At 44.7% G+C, this 26,570-nt stretch overlaps 1 protein-coding gene across 1 annotated transcript in view; it reads right to left on the bottom strand.

Annotated features, from left to right (window-relative positions):
• LOC124798787 (neurotrimin-like) overlaps positions 1-23,904 on the bottom strand; it is a 129,864-nt gene extending 105,960 nt beyond the window's left edge. Inside the window, exon 1 of the mRNA XM_047262316.1 lies at positions 23,724-23,904. Within this exon, the coding sequence (XP_047118272.1) occupies positions 23,724-23,904 (181 nt within the window). The remainder of the gene's footprint in view (positions 1-23,723) is intronic.
• Positions 23,905-26,570: the final 2,666 nt, after the last annotated feature.

Genomic DNA, 26,570 nt, shown 5'->3' with positions numbered 1-26,570 from the left:
TCAACACGTGGGGCGTGAGGTCTCCACAGTACATCGATGTTGTCGCCAGTGGTCGGCGGAAGCTGCACGTGTCCGTCGACCTGGGACCGGACCGCAGCGACGCACGGATGCACGCCAAGACCGTAGGATCCTACGCAGTGCCGTAGGGGACCGCACCGCCACTTCCCAGCAAATTAGGGACACTGTTGCTCCTGGGGTATCGGCGAGGACCATTCGCAACCGTCTCCATCAAGCTGGGCTACGGTCCCGCACACCGTTAGGCCGTCTTCCGCTCACGCCCCAACATCGTGCAGCCCGCCTCCAGTGGTGTCGCGACAGGCGTGAATGGAGGGACGAATGGAGACGTGTCGTCTTCAGCGATGAGAGTCGCTTCTGCCTTGGTGCCAATGATGGTCGTATGCGTGTTTGGCGCCGTGCAGGTGAGCGCCACAATCAGGACTGCATACGACCGAGGCACACAGGGCCAACACCCGGCATCATGGTGTGGGGAGCGATCTCCTACACTGGCCGTACACCACTGGTGATCGTCGAGGGGACACTGAATAGTGCACGGTACATCCAAAGCGTCATCGAACCCATCGTTCTACCATTCCTAGACCGGCAAGAGAACTTGCTGTTCCAACAGGACAATGCACGTCCGCATGTATCCCGTCCCACCCAACGTGCTCTAGAAGGTGTAAGTCAACTACCCTGGCCAGCAAGATCTCCGGATCTGTCCCCCATTGAGCATGTTTGGGACTGGATGAAGCGTCGTCTCACGCGGTCTGCACGTCCAGCACGAACGCTGGTCCAACTGAGGCGCCAGGTGGAAATGGCATGGCAAGCCGTTCCACAGGACTACATCCAGCATCTCTACGATCGTCTCTATGGGAGAATAGCAGCCTGCATTGCTGCGAAAGGTGGATATACACTGTACTAGTGCCGACATTGTGCATGCTCTGTTGGCTGTGTCTATGTGCCTGTGGCTCTGTCAGTGTGATCATGTGATGTATCTGACCCCAGGAATGTGTCAATAAAGTTTCCCCTTCCTGGGACAATGAATTCACGGTGTTCTTATTTCAATTTCCAGGAGTGTAGTACAATCACTTTGTTAAGTAAACAATACGTAAAATCTCATAGCTCTGACGCGAATGCAAGTACTGGTAATATAGGTCTTGTAAGCGAAGAATCGCTGTTGCTGGCACGAACCTAATAGTGCCACCGGCTTATCTTGGCAACAATATAACCGCTTTGTACGGCACTACTCTGGGGACCGCCAGAAATCACTTCTGTTTTACTCGATGATTTTTCCGTCAATTATTACGCACTGCCACCTCTCTGATAGGAAATTATGAATCCAGTCGCAAAACGGAAACGATATTTGAGAAGCACGCAATTTTACTACAAGCCGATTGAGTGATACCGTGTTAAAAGCCTTCTGGAAATCCAGAAATACGGAAACAATTTGAAATCGCTTGTAAATAGCACTCGATGCTTCATGTAAGTAAAGAGCCAGTAGTGTTTCACATGAACGATGTTTCTTAAATCCGCGTTTACTCTTCGTCAACAGACCTCTTCGAGGTAATTCATGATGTTGGAATATAACATATGCTCCAAAACTCTTCAGTATATCGACGTTCATGATGTGGGCCTGTAATTTAGTGGATTATCCCCACTACCTTTCTTGAATATTGGTGTGATCTGTGCAACTTTCCAGTCTTGCGAGCGGTTGTATGTCATTGCCAAGTATGAATCTACTGCATCAGCATACTCTGAAAGGAAACTAATTGCTGTACCTTTGACCAGAGGACTTGGTTTTACTGAGTGATTTAAGTTGCTTCCCTACTCCAAGGATATCTACTTCTAAGTTACTCATGTTGACACTGTTCTTGATTAGAATATTGGAATATTTACTTCGTCTTCCTTTGTGAAGGCATTTCGGAGAGCTGTGTTTAATAACTCTGCTTTGGCAGCACTGTCATCGATAATATTTCCATTGCTATCGCGCAGAGAAGGCATTGATTTTTCCTTGTCGCTAACATACTTCACATATGACCAGAATCTCTTTGGCTTTTCTGTCAGGTTTCGAGATAAATTTTCGTTGTGGGAACTATTATAAGCATCTAGCATTGATGTCCGCGCTAAATTTGGAGCTTCTGTAAAATATCGCCAATTTTGGAGATTTTGCGTCTCTTTAAATAGGGCTTATGCGTTTCGTTGTTTCTGCAACAGTGTTCTGACCCGTTTTGTGTGCCAAGGGTGATCAGCTCCGTCGTTTGTTAATGTATTCGGTATAAATCTCTCAGTTGGTGTCGATACTATTTCTCTGAATTCAAGCCACATCTAGTCTACACTTACACTGTTAATTTCCATGGAGTGGAGATTGTCTCTCAGGAAGACGTCAAATGAAATTCTGTCTGATTTTTTTGAATAGGTATATTTTTCGTTTATTTTTGGAGAATTTGGGGGTTACGTATTCAATCTCACTACGACAGTCCTTCGTTCACTTATCCCTGTACCCGTTTTGATGCCCGTTTTCAGCTCAGGATTATTTGCTGATAAGAGGTCAAGTGCGTTTTTACGACTGTTTACTATTCGCGTGGCCTCATGAGCTAACTGCTCGAAATAATTTCCAGAAAATGTATTTAGCACTATTTTGGATGATGATTTGATGCATTCTTAGTATTTCTGTTTTTATTCAAATTTCTGTTTTTGTAGTCATCTACCCCAATATACTACAACAGTGATCTATATAATTCGATTCACTTTAATAAGAATGTCGTTTCATCTTGTTTTGGACTCATTTTCAAAACAATAGCAAAAATGATTGTATACGTTGCTCATGAATGGCACAAAATTTCCAGGCAGCGCTATAAATTTCACAAGCTTTTAATGTAGTGCCGAGTGTGGCATTTGTTCGACTTAGCATTCCAAGTAGGCAGTACTTCCTGTATTTTGCCACTGCAACGAGTGGATTGTGTTAACCTGTCTGGGAGTATTTATCCGGTCACACAATGTGCACTTAGGGCAGCGAGCTGAGCTATGATGTCGCAGGCGGTTGCTGGCAGGCGAGGTCCTAGCTGTGACTGGGTTTGTTGAAGTGTGGCAAGTCTGGAAGTGGTTATCTTGTATAGAGGTCAAACTGCAGAGTCGAAGGACAAGTAATGTAGCAGTAATTTGAGATTGGGCTGCAGGCAATCCGCAGACTGGAAACGAAGAACTTCGAGTATTTTAATGTCTATTCTGAAGGTATTGTTCTAGAGCATTTCCTTGTGCCGAAGTGAAACTTGTACGATAAACAAACCAAAAATGAAAAGAATGAAACCTTTTGAAATGAAAACATACACAATAATGTGGAAGATTTGACGAGTACGGCAATTAAGTGCTGAAGTGGAATGAATCGGATCAGGAAATAAGAAAATTATACGACATTTTCGTAAAAGAATAGACTGGTTGATACTACACATCCCGAGAAATCATCAAGAAATCGTCGATTTACTAACGGGAGGAAACGCGAGGGTTAACTTTTATTGTAGAGGCAGGCCATGGCATGACTATAGTAACGTACTTACTTTGTGTTCTGCGTTACAGAAGGTCTTGTCATGGGGGAAGCCTCGTCAGAGAGGTCCGCCGCATGAGCGTCTAGGGAAGTGATTCCAGTGGTGGTTTCCGTTGCCTTCCACTGATGATAATGAAATGATAATGAGGACAACACAACATCCAGTCCCTGAGCGGAGGAAATCTCCAACACAGCCAGGAATCGAACCCTGGCCCCTTGGCGTGACAGACCGCCTCGCTGACCATCCAGGTATCGGGGCGGACATGACTATAGTAAGCAGGTCCAATAAATGTAGGTTACAGTAGTTATTCAGATATGCAGAGAGTTGCTCAGGGCAGGTTACAGGGAAGATGTGGCCTCAAAGCAATCTTCACACTGAAGAACACAAAAACTACAATAAATTACGTGTTTGTACGTGACCTATTCATGTAATATTAATGAACTAGGCCCGGGCAGGAGCTGTGCTGCCCTACTCAATAGACAGAATCACGATACACTCTGACTGGACATCTCATCTTGGATACATTAAATGTTTACTAAGAGATCAGATCACTTTGAGGATCAGATCACTTTATTCAAGAGATTCGTGTTCACATCCTTGTGACTAAGACTGCTTTAGAGACTAGAATTTTTTTCAGAGGAATGAGGTATTTCAACCATGCACATTACGACCTGAGTAAAGCGTACCATTAAATTCCATTCATTTTCATTTGCAGCCAGTGATGGCCCTTTTTCTCTGTTGAGTTGTGTTTGTTTCAACCGAATGCGCATTCTCACACAGTTCGCCAGTGTTCGCTACCACTCACATTGTCTATGAACGCTGCGTTGTTGTTGTTTGTGGCTAAGGTACCTGAAACAGGATACAACACTATGTAGTCGGAGACATGATGGGAAACTTCGTTATTCAGAGAGGATTATTTTCCACGACAAGCGCACTATGTTTGACGAATTGGAGTGGGAAAGGTAGAATTTTACATGTCTCAGTTTGTACGTAAGCTCGAAATGTGTGGAGGAAGTGCATTTAACGCTGAACTGCAGTACCAGCTTTCCTTACCATTAGACCAAGAATTCGTAGATATTCAAAATCATATCCTGAAACCTGGTATTCAAAAAGCTTGCAGATCAAAACTTTTAAATTCCGATTACAGAGTCTTCCACTTATTCCGACCTCGAATCGCCTTTGGTACCCTACTTTTGAACGGGAACAGTAACTGTGTAAATTACCTTTAATGTATATGAAGCTAATGACACTAAAGCAAATTAGCTGTCTGTAAATCAAACTGAATACAAAGGACGGCTATGAACTTTATAGAGAATGGTTCAAATAGCTCTGAGCACTATGGGACTAAGTTCTGAGGTCATCAGTCCCCTGGAACTTAGAACTACTTAAACCTAACTAACCTAAGGACATCATACACATCCTTGCATGAGGCAGGATTCGAATCTGCGACCGTAGCGGTCAAGCGGTTCCAGACTGTAGCGCCTAGAACCGTTCGGCGACCCCGGCCGGCTATAGAGGATGACTAGCTCATAAAAATCACAACAAATTCATTAATTCTCGCGTACGGAAACTGTACCCTCTTAGAAAATGCATCTACTGAATAATGTGAAAACTTTAAAATGAACACCGTCTCCTAATTCCATTTAGGAAAGTACGTTTAGGCCCAAATTTCATTTCTTACCTTGCAACTGATGCCTAATCTCTGCTCTGCAGTATGAGGTGCTGAACGGCAGGACCGAGCGAGGTGGCGCAGTGGTTAGACACTGGACTCGCATTCGGGAGGACGACGGTTCAATCCCGCGTTCGGCCATCCTGATTTAGGTTTTCCGTGATTTCCCTAAATCACTCCAGGCAAATGCCGGGATGGTTCCTCTGCAAGGGCACGGCCGACTTCCTTCCCCATCCTTCCCTAATTCGATGATACCGATGACCACGCTGTCTCGTCTCCTTCCCCAAACAACCAACCAACCAACCTGAACGGCAGGAACCTGAAATAAATTCCTGCACGGCTACCTGCCTTATCATTTGCTTTAGCATGCTTTACCAAATGAGAATTTTGCTGCAGTTCACATCCCACTGCGAGGGTGAAATATGTGCTAAACAGGTGGGCTACGTGGGAAGGGGAAAATAAACAGAGTCACAACATGAGAGGTAAGCAGTATCTGGGAATTTGAATAAAATGGGAGGCACGTGCGGATGGCAGAGACGATCAAGCAGGAGAAACAGGCAATGCGGCCTCGGTTTCCGGTCCAGTCACAAATTTTCAAGTGCAACTGTTGAATTATTTCAACACCCAACGCAGCTAACACATATGAATTCCCCTTTAGTTGTGAATATAGAACCTGCTTATGTCGAATCTAATGAGACATCATCGTGTAATTACAGTTATGATGAGCGTTAGCAACGGGGATGATGAAGTCATTCGAATATTTTTATTGTAATCAGCCTAATACATACCTTTTTTTGTATCCAATAGTGATAATCCAGTATATTTATAGATTATCTTTTTTATTTGTAGTTCAGTGTTGCTATTTTAATTTACATACCGTGATTTGGAGACAGTGAGTGGAGCAGCGGACCTAATACACTACTGGCCATTAAAATTGCTACACCAAGAAGAAATGCAGATGATAAACGAGTATTCATTGGACACATATATAATACTAGAACTGACGTGTGATTACGTTTTCACGCAATTTGGGTGCATAGATACTGAGAAATCAATACCCAGAACAACCACCTCTGGCCGTAATAACGGCCTTGATACGCCTGGGCATTGAGTCGAACAGATCTTGGATGGCGTGTACAGGTACAGCTGCCCATGTAGCTTCAACACGATACCACAGTTCATCAAGAGTAGTTACTGGCTTATTGCGACGAGCCAGTTGCTCTGCCACCATTGAGCAGACGTTTTCAATTGGTGAGAGATCTGGAGAATGTGCTGGCCAGGGCAGCAGTCGAACATTTTCTGTCTCCAGAAAGGCCCGTACAGGACCTGCAACATGCGGTCGTGCATTATCCTGCGGAAATGTAGGGTTTCGAAGGGATCGAATGAGGGGTAGAGCCACGGGTCGTAACACATCTGAAATGTAACGTTCACTGTTTAAAGTGCCGTAAATGCGAACAAGGGGGTACCGAGATGTGTAACCAATGGCACCCCATACCATTACGCCTTGTGATACGCCAGTATGGCGATGACGAATACACGCTTCCAATGTGCGTTCACCGCGACGTCGCCAAACACCGATGTGACCATCATGATGCTGTAAACGAACCTGCATTCATACGAAAAAAAATGACGTTTTGCCAATTGTGCCCCCAGGTTCGTCGTTGAGTACACCACCGCAAGGGCTCCTGTCTGTGATGCAACGTCAAGGGTAACCGCAGCCATGGTCTCCGAGCTGATAGTCCATGCTGCAAACGTCGTGGAACTGTTCGTGCAGATGATTGTTCTCTTGCGAAAGTCCCCATCTGTTGATTCAGGGATCGAGACGTGGCTGCACGATCCGTTACAGCCATGCGGATGAGATGCCTGTCATCTCGACTGTTAGTGATACAAGGCCGTTGGAATGCGGCATGGCGTTCCGTATTACCACCCTGAACCCACCGATTCCATATTCTGCTAATAGTCATTTGATATCGATCAACACGAGCTGCAGTGTTGCGATACGATAAACCGCAATCGCGACAGGCTACAATCCGACCGTTATCAAAGTCGGAAACGTGACGGTACGCATTTCTCCTCCTTACACGAGGCATCAAAACAACGTTTCACCAGGCAACGCCTATCAACTGCTGTTTTTGGATGAGAAATCGGTTGGAAACTTTCCTCCTGTCAGCACGTTGTAGGTGTCGCCACCGGCGCCAACCTTGTTTGAATGCTGTGAAAAGCTAATCATTTGCATAGCACAGCATCTTCTTCCTGTCTGTTAGATTTCGCGTCTGTAGCACGTCATCTTCGTGGTGAAGCAATTTGAATGGTCAGTAGTGTAAAAGGGGGACCCAAGTTGAAAAACGAAACATTTCTTCGGTTTCACCTAAATAGACGGGTGACAGCAGCGGAAGCAGCCAAAATTATTTGCGCCGTGCATGAGGACAGTGCCACTAGATAGAGCACCTCGCTTCAAGGAGCATTATTTTGACATTAGTGACTGTCGACGTTCAGGAAGATATTTGGGGTTTGATGAACATCGTCTGAAGGCATTAACCCACGACGATCCATGTCAGTGTACTCTAGAACTGGCAAATGTGATGAAATCGTACAACTGCATGCAATTGGGAAGGCTCAAAATTCGGATGTGTGGGTACCGCATGCTCTAAGCCAAAACCACAGAAGTCAGCGAGTGGCCATATGCACATCTCTGCTTGCCTGTTATCAATTACCTCGCGAACAACTGCAATATATCTTATCCTGTACCGTTACTGGCAACGAGACATGGTGACTTTAAAATATGGAGAAGAAAGGAATCGATGAGCCCAAACAAATTCGATGCAATGATGCAGAGCTGATGTTATGCGTCTGGTGGAACAGCGAAGGTGTGGTAAACTACGAATTGCTTCCGTGAGCTATAAGCTTTACAGCTGACATTTATTGCCAACGACTGTGACATTTTGCAGGCGCAGTCCACGAATAACGAGTGGGAAGACTGCGTGAAGTGATGTTACTACACGTGTGATTTGAGGTTTTCCCGGCGCACAGAATTCTTGAAAATGTCTCGGGTATTCAGCCGGGTAGCGTCGTCCAAAAGGCACGATATTTCAGAAAGCTACCTTTTTCAATGATGTTACTCCACGATAACGCCCACCCGTATTCTTCCAGACTGACAGAAACAGTATACAGAGGTTTGGTCGGGACGACATTCCGCACCCGCCTCTTTCACCTGATCTTGCGTCCTCTGATTTTCCGCTGTCTATCGAACAACCTTCAAGGAACTTCCGGATGAAAATGCGCTCCGAACATGACTCGACGAGTTCTTCGCCTCAAAACTACATAATTCCTACAGTCGAAAAGTTACCCCAGCGCTGGTAGACTGTTGTAAATAGTGAATGAGAATACACTGTTGATGAGTAAAGTCGTACGATATTGCAGTGCCTACGTTATTCTGATTATAATACAAAGTTCCTTTGGACATGCATGGATGTCCAAAGGAACAGGCTTTGCAGCGACTACAGCTGTAATGCACTACATTAAATGAAATCGAAACTGCGAATAAGGGAAACCATCAGCTTTACAATGGAATGACAACAGTCAAAATTTGTGAAAATTCATTTAATGTATTTCATAACAGCTGTAGTCGCCGCAGTGCCTATTCCTTTGAACACGCATGCACGTCCAAAAGGAACTATGCACCGCGGGATTAGCCGAGCGGTCTAGGGCGCTGCAGTCATGGACTGTGCGGCTAGTCCCGGCGGAGGTTCGAGTCCTCCCTCGGGCATGGGTGTGTGTGTTAGGATAATTTAGGTTAAGTAGTGTGTAAGCTTAGGGACTGATGACCTTAGCAGTTAAGTCCCATAAGATTTGACACAAATGTTTTGAACAAAAGGAACTTTGAATCGTAATCAGAATAACACAGGCAGTGCAATATCGTATTCATCTGCCGATACCGGGTAGGCGACTTTCAAATACAACGTCTGACCTGTAGAGGAACATACATATTAGATGTACGAGTACAGGTCGTAGACGCATGGTTGACGACATATGGAAGTTTGGATGTGGCCGTGAGTCGTAAGCGGGTAGCCACATGGCAAGGCGACCGCTCCCGATAAGCGGCAACTCCGGGTTCGAGTACCGGTCCGGGACAAATGTTTACTCTCGTCAGTCCATTCTACGGCTGATGGTTGTCCTTATTCGCAAATGAGAATTCATTTGATGTATCGTGAGCATTATTTATTAAACTTATGGGAAAACGCCACGAACTTATGAACCAACTCAATATATATATATATTCACACCCGTTTACATCTATGGACATTTGTTGTGGTTTTTAATTTTTAATAAAAAGGATGATACAGTTGTGTGTATTCACTGCATTCTCGCCTGATGGAAGATTCCAGTGAATTTATCTGCTATTTTACGAGGGGGAGTTGGAAAATAAGTTTCCCCTGTCGACTGTGGGCAGAGTTGTGTGATATGGGCGAACGACGACACGGCAGGTGAACGCGCACGTGCAAGACACCGATACACCATTGGGCAGAGGTCGACCACGGTCAAGCAGATGGCGTTGTCGCAGTGCCTGCGCAAAGCGAACGCCAGCCGCTCAGTCTTATGGAGAGAAGGTGCGTTTTGGAGTCGTGGTGACAGGCGGAAGTGAGAGCTGTTATCAGCTATGAATGGGCCCGTGGAGTATTAGGCACAGAAATTCATAACCGTCCTCAATTATTTGCTGGATGTATTCCAATCTCTGCCTACCTCTACAGTTTTTACTCTCTACAATTCCCTCTAGCTCTATGGAAGTTATTCCTTCGAGTCTTGAGAGACGCCTTATGATACTGTCACTTCTTCTTGTCATTGATTTCCATGTATTGACTTCGAGCCAAATGGTGCGGAGATGGTGCCAGCAATTCAGTGATGGACGTCAGCAAGTGCAGGACGTACCGAGACCTGGGCGGACGCGCACGGCCACTACAGATGCAAATGTCAGCAAGGTGGATGACATGATTAAAGCGAACCGGCATATCACCATCGATGGAGTAGGGGCAGAACTTGGAATCGGACATGAGCGAGCTGACAAGATCATCCACGATATTCTTCGATACAGGAAGGTGTCAGCACGATGGGTGCCCCGCCAACTGACGCCGACACACATGGAACAACCCATGGCGTTCAGCCTGAAACAGCTCGTGCGTCAGCATGAATCTGGCAGTGACCTTCTGTTTCGGATTGTGACGGGGTATGAAACGTGGGTCCACCATTACACGCCCGAATCGAAGGCCGCATCCATGGAGAGGAAACATCCGTCAGCACTTGTCCGAAAGAAGTTCAAAAGCACTTCGTCTGCAGATAAAGTGGTACTCACCGTTTTCTGGGACGCCTAATGAGTTTTGCTGCTGGAATTTCTGGAGGTTGCAACCATAAATGCTGCTCGGTACTGTGCCATTCTGTCGAAATTTAAAGAGGTGATAAGGAAAAAGCGGCCTGGCCTTCTCAGATCTGGCTTTCTACTGTTGGATGACAATCCGAGACCACTCACGGCGACAGCAACGCAAGACCATATTGTAACTCTTGGTTGGGAGCGCCTACAACATCCGCCTTACAGTCCGGATCTCGCACCAAGTCACTTACATCTGTTGCCTGCTTTGAAGAAGACTCTCGGTGGAAGGCGCTTTGGCAGCAATGCTGACGTCAAACATGCCGTTCAACGCTTCTTCCGTATACAACGCCCCGATTTTTTCCTGGAAGGCTTTTTGAAGCTTACAAAACGGTAAGACAAATGTCTCAATGTACTTAGAAATTATGAAGAAAAATAAAGATATGTCTTATATTTAATGTCTCTTTCTCTTTTTTTTCCTTTCACACACAACTCTGACCACAGTCGACAGGGGAAACTTATTTTCCAACTCCCCCTCGTACATGCAGAATAGTAAGTCTGAGTGCTTCGGCAGAGTTCTACCAGTCATATTCCTTTTGCTTCGGTATTTGTGCTCTGTAGGGCTCCAGAGACACGAGTGATATTTGTACTATTCGCTTCAGAGCACTCTGTCGGTCACATAACTCATGTCAACAACAGAAGCTGACGACAGATCTCTTTACTGCTACCTCCGAAGCGTAGAGGTCGCGACCTTCATTTGTTTGTTCTCTAAGAGACCGACAAGCAGCGGAACACGAGTAAACAAAAGCGACTGTGGAGCAACCACAAGAGAAGGCGTGCTGAACAAAGCGAAAGCCGTTTGTTCATGCGCAACTAGCTTTTACACCATAGACCATTCTACTTCGCCGTTGCACATTCGTTTTTGTTTACTTTGGTGTGAAGACGAGTTAAGGAGCACCCAGGCCATCACAGCCCACCAGCGACATAACTGTCTCCGCATGCAGTTCTCTCCAGATCATCGTGTAGTCACTCGCGGATGTATGCTGATGGAATGGTCCTTTTGATACGCCACAATGGCAGAAACCAGCCTACCATTTGTGCTGTGTGGTTCCTCCGTCTACGAGGGCAGTTCAATAAGTAATGCAACACATTTTTTTTCTCGGCCAATTTTGGTTGAAAAAACCGGAAATTTCTTGTGGAATATTTTCAAACATTCCCGCTTCGTCTCGTATAGTTTCATTGACTTCCGACAGGTGGCAGCGCTGTACGGAGCTGTTAAAATGGCGTCTGTAACGGATGTGCGTTGCAAACAACGGGCAGTGATCGAGTTTCTTTTGGCGGAAAACCAGGGCATCTCAGATATTCATAGGCGCTTGCAGAATGTCTACGGTGATCTGGCAGTGGACAAAAGCACGGTGAGTCATTGGGCAAAGCGTGTGTCATCATCGCCGCAAGGTCAAGCAAGACTGTCTGATCCCCCGCGTGCGGGCCAGCCGTGCACAGCTGTGACTCCTGCAATGGCGGAGCGTGCGAACACACTCGTTCGAGATGATCGACGGATCACCATCAAACAACTCAGTGCTCAACTTGACATCTCTGTTGGTAGTGCTGTCACAATTGTTCCCCAGTTGGGATATTCAAAGGTTTGTTCCCGCTGGGTCCCTCGTTGTCTAACCGAACACCATAAAGAGCAAAGGAGAACCATCTGTGTGGAATTGCTTGCTCGTCATGTGGCTGAGGGTGACAATTTCTTGTCAAAGATTGTTACAGGCGATGAAACATGGGTTTATCACTTCGAACCTGAAACAAAACGGCAATCAATGGAGTGGCACCACACCCACTCCCCTACCAAGAAAAAGTTTAAAGCCATACCCTCAGCCGGTAAAGTCATGGTTACAGTCTTCTGGGACGCTGAAGGGGTTATTCTGTTCGATGTCCTTCCTCATGGTCAAACGATCAACTCTGAAGTGTATTGTGCTACTCTTCAGAAATTGAAGAAACGTCTCCAGCGTGTTCGTAGGCACAACGCAAGACCTCACACAAGTCTTCGCACCCGAGAGGAGCTCACAAAACTTCAGTGGACTGTTCTTCCTCATGCACCCTACAGCCCCGATCTCGCACCGTCGGATTTCCATATGTTTGGCCCAATGAAGGACGCAACCCGTGGGAGGCACTACGCGGATGATGAAGAAGTTATTGATGCAGTACGACGTTGGCTCCGACTTCGACCAGTGGAATGGTACTGTGCAGGCATACAGGCCCTCATTTCAAGGTGGCGTAAGGCCATAGCATTGAATGAAGATTAAGTTGAAAAATAGTGTTGTGTAGCTAAAAGATTGGGGAATAACCTGGTGTATTTCAATGCTGAATAAAACAACCCCTGTTTCAGAAAAATAAATGTGTTGCATTACTTATTGAACTGCCCTCGTATGTTTGTATCTCGGCTCTGCCGTTACAGGGTTCTGTTGCACTGGTGTGACAGGCGCGCGTCTCCTCCGACGCCATATTAGGGTCTGAACTCTGCTGGGCCCAATGAAGAAAATTCCCCTACCCGTCCGTCAGCGCATTAAAAATAGCACCCCGTCTTCAGGCCACAAGTCGCCCATCGGAAACATCCGACCCGCCGTGTCATCCTCAGATGAGGATGCGGATAGGAGGGGCGTGTGGTCAGCACACTGCTCTCCCACTCAGTATGACGGTTTTCTTTGCCAGAGCCGCTACTATTCGGTCGAGTAGCTCCTCAATTGGCATCACGAGGCTGAGTGCGCCCCAAAAAAATGGCAACAGCGCATGGCGGCCGGATGGTCACCCATCTAAGTGCCGGCCACTCTCGACAACGCTTCACTTCGATGATCTTACGGGAACCCCTGTACTCACTGCGGCAAGGCTGTTGCCGTCAGCGCATTAAGCGAAGTTCTATACCAGACGGATACCCCAAAGGCTTCCGATGGCCCCACATAAGAGCCACCGCTCAGTATAGATGTTGCCACTTTTCTGGATATGGGTTCATATCCTCGATTTGTTCCTCAAGAGACTGTTTATTGATTTTCGTTCTAACGCGTGACTTCTAGGATTATAGCTGCGTAGATGGTTGAATCTAGTGAAAACTAATACAGCCCCCTTTATACCTTGGCCATGCTGAGCTCATATTATGCACTGGTTTAAGCCTTGGTTCCTATTCTATGTTTGGTTTCCCGCAGTTATTGCAATTATGCTGTTGTTCTCTCTCTCCATGAGAGGCAGCAGCGGTGTGTATCGATATTCGCACTTTGTACTATCTTTGGTCTGGTGCTTATTGTTTCCAGCTGTGCTGTGTGCGAGCAGTCAGTCGGTTGGCGTGGAGCAGCGAGAAAATCTCCGCGGTACATAGTTTGGCCGGGCCCACTGGCGGTCTTTATGCAGTGTCGGAGTGTGTGGGACTGTTCCCATTGCTACGAGGTCCATGGCTCACCGAAAGTTAAGTTTGGATTTAATTTACCAGCAAGTCAAGACTGTTGACATTGAGCCGTTTGGTTCTCGTTGCTGGCTGTTGGGACATTACCGGGCCGGCCGCGGTGGCCGAGCGGTTCTAGGTGCTTCAGTCTGGAACCGCGCGACTGCTACGTTCGCAGGCTCGAATCCTGCCTCGGGCATGGATGTGTGTGATGTCCTTAGGTTAGTTAGGTTTAAGTAGTTCTAAGTTCTAAGAGACTGATGACCACAAATATTAAGTCCCATAGTGCTCAGAGCCATTTTTGGGACATTCCTGCGAGCAACAACGTGTGTGTTCGAGTTGACGAAGGTTTAGTCACCGTGCGGTGGAGTCTAACTGTATTTGGTTATTTGCAATTGAAGTGCACCAGCGGAATTTTCTGCCTTGTGGCCATTAACGTTCCGGTTACCTGCCCTGGCCGTTAATCTAAATTGACGTGGTGTCATTTCCTAACCTGTTGTCACTGTCCAGCACAGTGTGTAGTTTGACAGCGTACTGTATGCTTGGTTGTGGGCGTCAATGCCTTTTTGCGTTAAACTCCCGGTTGTGTGCTCGTCGAGTAGAGCGCAAGTCACCTTGTCGGTGAGTCCGTTGACTGTCTGTTGGTTGGGTTGTCGTCGGATCGAGAATGGTTGGGCTGACTGCCTGTCTCACCTAAGTGATCGTTAGTATTTAAAGTGTTGGCCGACCCCAGAAACTTCTGAGCGCCGTTAGCTGCACTGCCTTTTCTTACTTGGTTGTGTGTGTTTGAATGGCTCATAGCCGATGGTTTTGAATTAAAGTTGAATTGTTTTTAGTGATGTTTTAAGTCATGGGCCTTCAGCCGCTCTAAAATCAAAATTCCTTGCTTGTCAAGTGTGAGATTGTTCGGGCCTTCAGCCTAATTTAAGATGAGGCGTTCTTGTTTAAATTTCTTTTACCTTGAGTTTTAAGTCATTGGGCATTTAGCCGTTTCTAAATTAAGGATCATTGTCTTCCGAACATCAGACTGTTTGCGGCATTCAGCCTAATTGAAGATAAGGCCTTCTGCCTTGTGTTTCTTTATTTAATTTTACCTTGAGTCTTAAATCATGAGCCTTCAGCCGTCTTCAAATTAAGGTTGTTGCTTTTCAAGTGTTAGATTTTTGGGCCTTCATCAAAATTATAGATCTTAGTTAACGTGAAGCCTTCTGCCTGCTAAATATTCTCTTTGGCGTCTGAAATTCGGATTAACGGCTTTTAGCCATTTCTTTTTTAAAATTAAAGTGGCTGTGCCCTTAAGACATAAGGTAGTGTGGCGTATTCAGCCAATAACTAAGTTCTAGAATCTGTACTGTAGTGTTTGGTCAAATAAATAAAGTTATATGTGTTCGGGTGTAGCTGACAGCCGCTCATTTTGGCCCTTTTCCACAATTCCAATTACCTGTCCTGTCCTGCGGGTTTAGCAGGACGTATCAATACTGAAGCGAACACAATGGGCAACAGGGAACAGGAATCCTCTCTGCTGTAAACGTTAGGGGCACGCGCACGAACGGTATTCGATCCTATTCGACTGGCATATAGTTGTGTTTGATCGTGTTCCGCTGGCTGACTGTCGTTTAGCGAACTACTGAAGTATCTCCGCAACGCCTTAGTTTCGACGCTAGCAGTACAGAAAACTTTGTCTGCTATCTGTTTTACTTCTCTTGTTGTTGTCAGGCATTATGTAAGCTGTGGTATGGTTCGACGAGCATATAATCATGCCGATACAAGAATACAGAAATCATACGCTCTCCTGGCATGTAGGGCATCCTCAGCACAATTGGAGAAAAAGAAATATAATTGGTAGAAAAGCGACGAAGCATACGAGACACACGATCAAGTCGTTAGATGCTTCCGTCAGACGGGAACGGAATGACCGGCACTAGCTTTCTAATTCCTTCTGTTACAAAGCAAAACCACAATAAATTGCCTTGAAAGTAAACAAGAGTGAATATGTACCTATTAAGCTGATTACAACAAAATAAACAAAATAGCTGATAATTTTCGATGCTCACGTTCATACTAGATGTTATTACGTGACTGATGTGTCACTCTAATGTGCTTAGGAAAACCATCTAGGAGGTTCAGATAATATTTGTTGATGACAGGTTTCAGTCTAAAGACGGACCGTCCTCAGACCGCACCCCAAAGTTGATGTGCGGAGACAGATCCACAAAGCTGGAACTGCAGAGGTTTTCGGATGCTGCAGTTTCTGCTCTGTGGATCCATCTCCGCAAATCAACTTCGGAGAGTGGCCTGAAGATGGTCCGCCTTTGGGCTGAAACTGGTCATCAATAAATATGATTTGTGCAAACTAGACTGTGTTTCTAAGTACAGTTGTGAAGATGTGTTAGAAATTTTTCCTGTGCCGAGGTGGATACACCGGTTCCCCTCAGACCAGCGAACTTAAGCCACATTGAGAGTGGCCAGTACTCGGATGGGTAACCGTCCGGGTAAGCCGCGTGCTGTTGACAATAATTTACCCTTTGTCTTTACGGCAGGTGGACAGGAGGGGTGGTGGCGTGAAGTCACTGATCGCTAGCGTATACTGGATGAAATCCCAAACCTCTTATCAGTGTCTCATGGAGTGAGGGCATGTGGAAATGTTCACGGCGATCCGTTCGTCGGATGGAGACGTTAAGCTTGACTTCGAGCAGACTGGGGTGTGTTTACGACATCAGGTTTCACCTTGTACCATCTCTCATCTCCAACATCAACATGACACTACACTCCTGCCGGCCGGGATGGGCGAGCGGTTCTAGGCGCTACAGTCTGGAATCCTGCCTCGGGCATGGATGTGTGTGATGTCCTTAGGTTAGTTAGGTTTAAGTGGACTGATGACCTCAGAAGTTAAATCCATAGTGCTCAGAGCCATTTGAACCATTTGAACCACGCTCCACACACATTCACACACACACACACACACACACACACACACACACACACACACACACGCGCGCTTGTGAGCTAATTACAGTCACTTACAGTATACTTAACAGATACATTTACCCACACAACTCCCATACTTCGTCAAATAAAGGGGTCTGCGGACGCATAAATGTGGAAAACCCTCGCTATTAGGCGGATGAAACTGCCCTTTGGGGTCTATCAGTAAAATTGTGGTGTGCATACTGTAAGACCTTCAGTACACACACCATCAGATTATTTGACTTGTCGCTCTAACGAAGTAGGCGAGTGTCAGCAATATATCTCGTGATCTTATCGTGGCGTGTTTATCTTCTGCCATTAGGTCAGACGATAGAAATTCCACTTGCACGCTTAGAGTAGCAGATTGTCGGTGACCAACTTTAAACAGAACTTGATTAACTTTCACACACATTTATAAAAATAATATCAAGCATAAAAATTACTTAACTTGGTTCTGGATGCTATTTACAATTGACAATATGAAGTTCCTTTGGTATTGGTACGTTAATCTTATTCTCACATATATCTCTGATACTTGACAAAAGTGTCTATACATTTATCTTCATGGTTATGTACAGGAATATGGTAATCTTAGTAGGCGCAGACTGAAACTTGACTCTAGACTGGTACAGACAAATGTAGAACTCGTACAGACTGTTGCAGACAAATGCAGACTGGTACAGACTAGTGCAACAAATGCAGACTGAGTAATTGGAGGTCTGTACAATCGTTATAATACCTCGCGCGTTCGTGTATCACTGTGCGAGTGTGATCGGCGAGGAGAAAAGGTTCTACATTAGCAGCAGTCTCATTGGCTGCGCTACATATTAATACGCAGATCGGGGGAAGCAGAATTTTGTCCATCTCTATGGCAGCGCCATCTCGTAGTGCGGAGAGGGCGAGCGCTGCGCCTGCGCTGTTGTGTTTAGTGGTGCGCGCTCTAGTGGGAAAGTTTTGTACACGCTGACTATGTGGAACTATGTACACAACAAAAATATGCTATATAAAATTACTTTTTAGAGATTTTTGATGATAAATACAATAAACGGTTTGCTGAACATCACAATGTCTCCGGTCTAACAAACTACAGGGTGAGTCACTAAATATTACCACCTAGAATAACTCCGAAAATATCACAGTAACTGAAAAGTTTGTGGGACATATGTTGCATGGTACAACGGAGGCCACAATACGACGTTGGCTTTTTGTTGTTAGGTGGGGTCGCGTCAGAGATATGAAGGTCAAGCCTTTTTTTTGTTTAATGGGATGTTATATTATTTTCTGATAGCGGATATTGAGACGAATCCTATGACGTGTAACAGTAAGGTCTTTGAAGGTCAACGAAGATCAAAAAGATGGCATGAACGTCCATTTACAGATGGTGTTCCAAGTGATGACCATTGTTATCAATGCAGTGCTGCAATCTTCTTACCATGGATTGAGTGGCATTCCTTATCACTTCGGCACTTATGGTAGCACATATTCTGACAATTCTCTCTCGCATATCTTCAGGTGTAGCTGGAACATCTTTATAAACAATCTCTTTTACGAATCCCCATAAGAAAAAATCCAAAGGCGTCAAGTCTGGTGAACTTGCTGGCTACGACATATCTCCTCCGCATCCAATCCAACTATTAGGGAACTGTCTCTGCAATTCATTTCTAACCATCAGCTAAAAATGTGCCATTTTTCCCACAAAGTTTCAAGGTCCTATCATACTTTCGGAGTTATTCATGGTGGCAATAGTTACTGATTGACCCTGTATATAGCAGATATTATCCAGTGTATGTTAACTTCACATTTCATTTATTTGTGTTATATTGATACATTTTCCTTACAGGTACTTTAATAAACGTACTTGTATTTGCCAGTGCAGGCAGCAGAAACACTCTGAGATATACTCATAGTAGATACTAGAAAGCGAAACAGTCATGAAGGTAAATTTCTCCAGTTGCTAAAAAAAGAGAGTAAACAGTATTCTTTCTTCAGGTTGGCCATCTGTAATTAGTGTCTTAATTTTAAGTTTCCCCCTGTATTGTTACAGTAAGCCAGCTAAAAGCATCACCCATTTGTGCAAACTTTATGATGAATGCAATGGAATCCTGGAGATGCGTATGTGTCGAGTGTTTTACATACACGGATCATACGTTTACGAAAAAATTGAGGCATCTGAATTCTTCCTTTCATACGGCATATTGCTAAATTCGTGCAAAACAGTGCCTTCTCATGCAAAATAATCCTCTCTGAATAGCAAAGTTTTCGATCGTGGCTCTATAGTCGGTGTCCTGCACCACGTGCATTAGCGGTGCTGATTCACATGTCAGTACATACAGCGAAAAGTCTCTGAGATATAGCAGCTACCGGAATGCGAAACTATCACTAAGGTAAATCACTCCAGTTGCTAATAACTAGAATGTAAATGAAAGTATTTCTTCTGGTTACATTTGTCTTCGGCTATTAAATTTCCCCATTATTTGTAATAAGAAGCTAGCGAAAAATATCAACCGACATATGTGCAAATTCTTGTTCATTCTAAGGAAAGATTGAGTTACAATTAAGTATTAAGTGGACGACGTTCACGTATTTCACGTTTACCTACAAACTGGAACACCTGTTTTGTCCAAATTAGTGCGCTCGCCATGCAAAATAATCCTCTCCGAACAACGAAGTTTTGCGTCGTAGCTCTAACTGCACTGCCGAAAAAAATAGTACATTCTTTTAGAGGTTTCTAATTCATTCAAGATTTATTGCTGCAATTGCATGTGGTGTATATGAAATGATTACATTTACAAATCACTAGCACAAGCGTTTCTAATGCACCATGTATCAACCTGTGCTGAAACACCCATCTTAGTACGTCATGTAGACTCCACAGGTGTCAATGCAGACATTGACTGTGACGTCCATTAGATCGTACGGATGGTTAGTACTGTCCTGGAAAACGTCATTCCATGCCTGCTCGACCTGATCACTTATTTCTATAAGAGCTGTTTGTTGACAAGTCGCACAGGCCACTTCTCGTCTCATTATATCCCACACGAGCTCGATTGCAGACAAGCCAGCAGATCATGCTGGCCAGGGAAGTTGCTGCACGTTTTGTAGAGCACGTTGAATTCCAAGGGCAGTGATTGGAAGAGCATTATGCTATTGGAACAACACATCACCTTCTTCTTGGAAGAACGGCAAAATAACGGGTGTAACAACGATCTGTAGTTACCGAGCGCTGGTCAGCTTCTTGTCCAGAAACATTAAAGTTGAGCGAGTGTTGTAGCTTACCTCACCCCAGACCATAAGGCGGGGCTCGAGCCAGTGGGTCTTGCACGGGTGCACTCTACGAGACAGTGCTCGCCACGTAGATGGAAGCTACCATCACTTGTGTGCAGGCACAATCTGCTTTCATCGCTGAAGACCACGGCATGCCATTCCACATTCCAAGTGATCCGTTGATGGCACCAGTCAGGTCGTTCACGTCGATGGTGTGGCGTGAGTGGAAGACGGGCTACAGGTGTGCGTGCCCGTAGTCCCATTGCTAATAACGGATTCACAACAGTTCCTGGTCTCACAACACCTCTTATCTGTGCTGTGGTAGCTGTACAATCGGCCGCTGCTCTCCTTACAATATGGCGATCGTGGCAGGCGTCTGTGCTGCTTGGAAGTCCAGAAACTGGTATGAAAATGTTCACATGACCACTGATACCAACATCGTTGCACAACTGACCCATCGCCTTCAACTTCTGTGGAAATTCTCCGAAAGTACCATCGCACCACTAGGAAGGCCGCAAATTAACGCTTTTCAGACTCGCTTACTTTAGTGTAGGAAGCACGAGTGCGTCTCTGTGGCATGGTTGCCTTCTTGCTTCACACGTTTGCGCCACACTGAGCTTTCTGGCTGACGCTCTTGTAACTATGCCACTACGCTATCTGCTGGCAGACGACGTTGAAACTATTATCAGTACACTTACTACTCCCAAGGTGGCATATGCTGTCATTGGATCAAAATCGACGTCTTCTTTCAAGAGGTATCAATTTTTTTCCCTCTCTCAGTGTTGTCAGTGTTTTGCTGGTTACTAGTGTCATAAACTAGTAATGCAGCCTTCAGAGGATTTGTTTGCTATCTGGTGTTCTCCTACATTATCTCTAGAATGAAATCTTGTTCACAGATACAAGTGGAGCCCAAAACTCCTCCACCTGTTCATCTCCTCCAGTTTGCTGACGACACCGCCTTCCTAGGCCTTTATCTTACTCTTCAACGGTCCCAACGTACCCTCCAAACCCACCTTGATCAGTTCACCCCTTGGTGCAACCAGTGGTTCCTTCATATCAACCCCTCCAAGACCCAGGCGATCATCATAGGCTGCACCACCCACTCCTTTCGTCTCCATGATTTCTATCTAACCATTTATGGCCATCCTATGCACCTTACTCCTACCCTCAAATACCTTGGCCTCACCCTCGAGCGCCACCTCACCTGGACTCCACATCACCTTACCATCCAACACAAAGCCCACAACAGACTCCGCCTCCTGAAACTCCTGTCTGGCTTGACATGGGGACTGCATCCTTCCTCCATCCTTCACACCTGCAAATCCTTGATCCACCCCATCCTTTGTTATGCCAGCATTGGTTGGATTTCTGCCCCTCTCAGGTTCTATAAAGCCCTCCAAATCCTAGAGCCCCATGCACTCAACCTCACCTTCCATATCCACCTTTCATCCCACACCCACTTCCTCTATGTCCACATCCCCTTCCCCCACCTTCACCTTTTCCATGACCACATCCACACCCTGTAGATTGCCTACTGACTCGATCGCCACAGCCCCCTGGTGTGCCCTTTCCTCTCACCTCCAACCCGTTGCCGCTCCTTTTTGTGTATTTTATGTGCCCCTTTTTACCCCCATTTCTTATGTAAGAGTTGCCGGCTGCTGCGGCCGAGCAGATCTAGGCGCCTCAGTCTGGAACAGCGCTGGTGCTACTGTCGCAGGTTCGAATCCTGCCTCGGGCATGGGTGTGTGTGATACCCTTAGGTTAGTTAGGTTAAAGTAGTTCTATGTCTAGGGGATTGATGACCTCAGATGTTAAGTCCCATAGTGCTTAGAGCCATTTGAACCATTTTTTTTATGTAAGAGTGGCTCTTGTATTTTTGTAAAAGCCATTTGCCTGAAGAGCGGTGGATTGTGCAGCTGCCAGCCCTCCCCTGCTCATATGTGGCAGGGGAATTAAATTAGAATAAAGGAAAGTAAAAAAATAAAATTACAAGCTGATGCTAGTGAACATGGAACACTTTCACTTGTGTTGGCTTCTAGTGGCTCAGGTGTCTGGCCACGGTGTCTGAATTGTAAGTAAGCTTTTACAAAAACAGTTCTTACTATTGTTTAGAATTTTGCCAATGTGTGACTGAATTAGGATGCAAATACCATGAAGAAAGATATCAGGACGTTGTATATCACGAATTTAGCCCCAGTTGTCTCATAATACGACAGAGGATAAATGAAATTGAAGAATCACCGTCGTCGTCTTCGTCAACGTCTCTAAGTTTATGATTCACAGTAAGTGACAGATGCAAACTCCTCTGTAAGTATGTTACTGTAAGAGTTGATGTTATTACCGTGTCATTTATCTTTAGCTACAGCATTACAGTACTAAAAGTAAGAAAACATAATGTTAAAATAACAACAAATATAGGCTTACTACTGAGCTATATTTTGGCCGCTTTTTAACATCTATGCAGATGATATTTTGAGGTAATAGCCTAAACAGATAAGAGTTCTCACTTGAAACGTAATCGAACGAAATTGTTTAATGACAATATTCAGCTTATTATATCTGACAGCGAGGACGCGGTTGAAAATTCCATTAATAAATTAAATAATATTTCCAAGACTTTTAAGTTATGTCTCTACTCAAAAAAGGACATTTTAAAGGTCAAAATCAGGTATGACGTAAAATTATAATAAACGACCAGAAAACAGAGAGAGTGAAGGAATTCTGCTTCTTGGGAAATATTATTTCGTTCACAGGTGAAAAATACGAAAACAACTGAATAATGGAACTACATTAATGGGACAATATAAATAACTCTCAATAAACTAGAGAAGAAAAAGCAATAATAAAGGTGTAAAAAAGAGTGTAAGTACCACTTTTTCGGTCTATGAGAACTGGACAACAGCTTCTGCAAATGAACGAAGAACACTAGCTGCAGAAATGATGTTCTCAAGAAGAGCAGATGGCTGTAGATTAAGTGACATGATAAGGAATACAATAGTCAAACAAAATCTTGAATATAAGAGAAGAAATGAAGAAATTAGGGAGTATACAAACTGGTGGACAAGATGTGTCACAACGATTAAAGGAAATATGATGCCTATAACATCAATAAATTCTTGTCCAATATGGATAAGATCAATAGGTAGTTTGACAAAGAGGTGAAGAGATCAAATTAATTCCAGAAAACTGAAACACTGATTATGTGATCGTAAGAGACAAATGCAGGACACATGGAAAAAGAAGAAGAAGTAGAAGAAGAAATAAAAGAAAGAAAGAAAGAAAGAAATATTACAATTACCTTGTTAGGTGGCATTACTTAAAATTAAATAAGAATGAGGGAACAGACCAGTAAAGTGAAGCTAATGGACGAGTTGAGATGTAGGAGAGAGCGTCAAGTCGGCAAGGTTTTGACAGACGTGACAGGCGTCATCGGCATCGTCTACAATGACGGAGAGGTGTTGTGAGAGCGCGGCCAGAGAGGTGTGCGCTTACCGATCAGGTGTCCCTCCTCGGCGTCGTCGAAGCCGGCGATCTGCCAGGATTCGTTGTGCGGCCAGTAGAGGTCCCTCAGGTAGGGCGAGTCGTCGTCCAGGGAGAGCGGCAGCGACGCCGACCGGCCCAGCGCCGTCAGGTTGATGAAGGCGCCCTCACCTGTGTGCGCGGCGGCAAACATCTCAGTTAAACGTGCGACCGTGCCGTAAAGTCAAATAACAGAACCAGTACATAGGTACACCAGAGCGCCGTCCCTTGCACCAAAAGAAGCTTCTGGCCTATTGTGAAAAGTGATTATTAAATCATTCAGTATTTGGTAAGACCCACCCTTCTTCAACTGCCACGACAGGACTTGAGTTCTATCTTGGGCCTTCGTAATCGCTGTCTGGGGAATTATATTCACGTTAGGCTTATGCAGATAAAGTGTGTGACTTATACCTTTCGTAGGAGTCTCACCTCTATCATCACAATGAGCTGATTTTAATTTCGTCCACTTTGGTTAAAGAATCGTAGTTATTTATTTTGATAAGAGCAAATCTGTTCATTATCGTGCTTACTTTATACAGTGTGGTTCAAATGGTTCAAATGGCTCTGAGTACTGTGGGACTTAACTTATCAGTCTCCTAGAACTTAGAACTACTTAAACCTAACTAAACTAAGGACATCACACGCATCGATGCCCGAGGTAGCGGTAGCGCGGTTCCAGATTGTAGCGCCTAGAAGCTCTCGGCCAACCCGGCCTGCTTATACAGTGTGAATCAGCTGCTTTTATCGATGGATTTTATGCATCCCGCAACACTTTCAGAAACCACTGGCCAGATTTTCATATTCTCTCTGTCACTATGCACAGTCTTTTAGTGCTACAGAGAAAATGAACAGTACATTTTTGTAGGAAATTTAATGCACTTTAATTTTGTATTGGGACAGAGTTTCGCTGGAGGCCACGGTTAAGAAATACGCGTTTGAAGATCAGTTTTCTACGTTTATCTTGAGCAACTCGAGAACTACTGCCTCTAGTGGAAATGTATCTCACAAGGGAACCTCCCCATCGCACCCCCCTCAGATTTAGTTGCAAGTTAGCACAGTGGATAGGCTCTGAACAACTGAACACAGATCAATCGAGAAAACAGGAAGAAGTTGTGTGGAGCTATGAAAAAAATAAGCAAAATATACGAACTGAGTAGTCCATGCGCAAGGTATGCAACATCAAGAAGTACATTAGCTAAGGAGCGCCATGGTCTCGTGGTTTGCGTGAGCAGCTGCGGAACGAGAGGTCCTTGGTTCAAGTCTTCCCTCGAGTGAAAATTTCAATTTTTTTATTTTCGCAAAGTTATGATCTGTCCGTTCGTTCAATGACGTCTCTGTTCACTGTGATAAGTTTAGTGTCTTTTTTTGCGACCGCACCGCAAAGCCGTGCGATTAGTAGACGAAAGGACGTGCCTCTCCAATGGGAACCGAGAACATTTGATCGCAAGGTCATAGGTCAACCGATTCCTCCACAGGAAAATCCGTCTGATATATTCTATACGACAGTGGTGACGGCATGTGCATCACATGACAGGAATATGTTGTCGACCCACCTAACTTGTACACTTGGCGAATGAGTAAAGATTCTTCTACCTTGCCCGATTTAGGTTTTCTTGTGGATGTGATAATTACCCCAAAAAATTGATGAAAACATAAGAGTTTGTCACATAACCTGCAACAAATGAATGCAACAGTTTCACAGTCGCACAGTTTTCCCTGTGCCCTGTCAAAACATATGTTTTTAACGTTTTCATATTTTTCCGTGTGTAGACCGTCAAATACTGCATATGTCCAAGCAAATCTGAACATGTCCTGGAATTTTGGAGAGCGAAGTTAATTATGTGTGATTGCCTGATCGTTAATAATTGTCGGAAAATAAGAAATTAAACTTTTTACTCGAGAGAAGACTTGAACCAAGGACCTCTCGTTCCTTAGATGCTCACGCTAACCACGGAACCACGGCGCTATTGAACTAACACTCTCCTTGATGTTGCCTATTTTGCGCATGGGCTACTCTGTATATTTTGCTTATTTTTTTCATAGTTCCACACAACTTCTTCCTGTTTTCTCGATTGATCTGTGTTCAGTTTTTCAGGGGCTATCCGCTGTGCCAACTTACAACTAAATCCGAGGGGGGTGCGATGGGGAGGTTCCCTTGTCAGTACAAAATTAAACAACACTTAATTTCCTTACAAAAATTCCTGTTAATTTCTTTTGCAGGGCTAATAGTTTCTGTATAGTGAGCGTCAGAGCAATAAACTCTTGTAAATGGTATATGAAGATGCTGTGGGTTGCATAAAACCCATCGGTAGCAGCAGCTCAGTCACACTCTATTGCACAGGTCTCACAACACATGCGAGGATCGTCATGAACGCTACATTACTTAGAAAGTTTAAGGCCTAGAATTTAATCTTTACCGAAGAATAGGTAAACGCAGCAGAAACGCTATTGATCTGGCATGACCACGCAAGGTCGAACAATACAAGTGATACTGTGTAACTTATCTGTCTGCAGATCATTAGTCCTAATATAATTCTAACATGTGCTTTGTCTTTTGGCTGACTCAGTTCCATAGAAACAATCATTTGTTACACATAGCTTCACTTGGCGTATAGAAACATAGCCTCAAGATCAGAAACAATATTCAACTGTAAATTACATCGCAGTGAAATAAAATCAAATGACAAACCATTGGTACTGCCTCTCTGAAGGACAGGGAATAAAATAATCAGTCATGCCGGTAGAAAGAACAGTACAAGTCGAGCATGTTCGTTAAAATTTAGTTGTTTAGTCGCTAGTTATACCAAGAAAGAAACTGCC

This window comes from Schistocerca piceifrons, chromosome 5, assembly GCF_021461385.2.
Source record: "Schistocerca piceifrons isolate TAMUIC-IGC-003096 chromosome 5, iqSchPice1.1, whole genome shotgun sequence".
NCBI lineage: Eukaryota > Metazoa > Arthropoda > Insecta > Orthoptera > Acrididae > Schistocerca > Schistocerca piceifrons.
The sequence above is the reverse complement of the archived record's forward strand: the minus strand, read 5'-3'. Positions and strand labels throughout refer to the sequence as shown.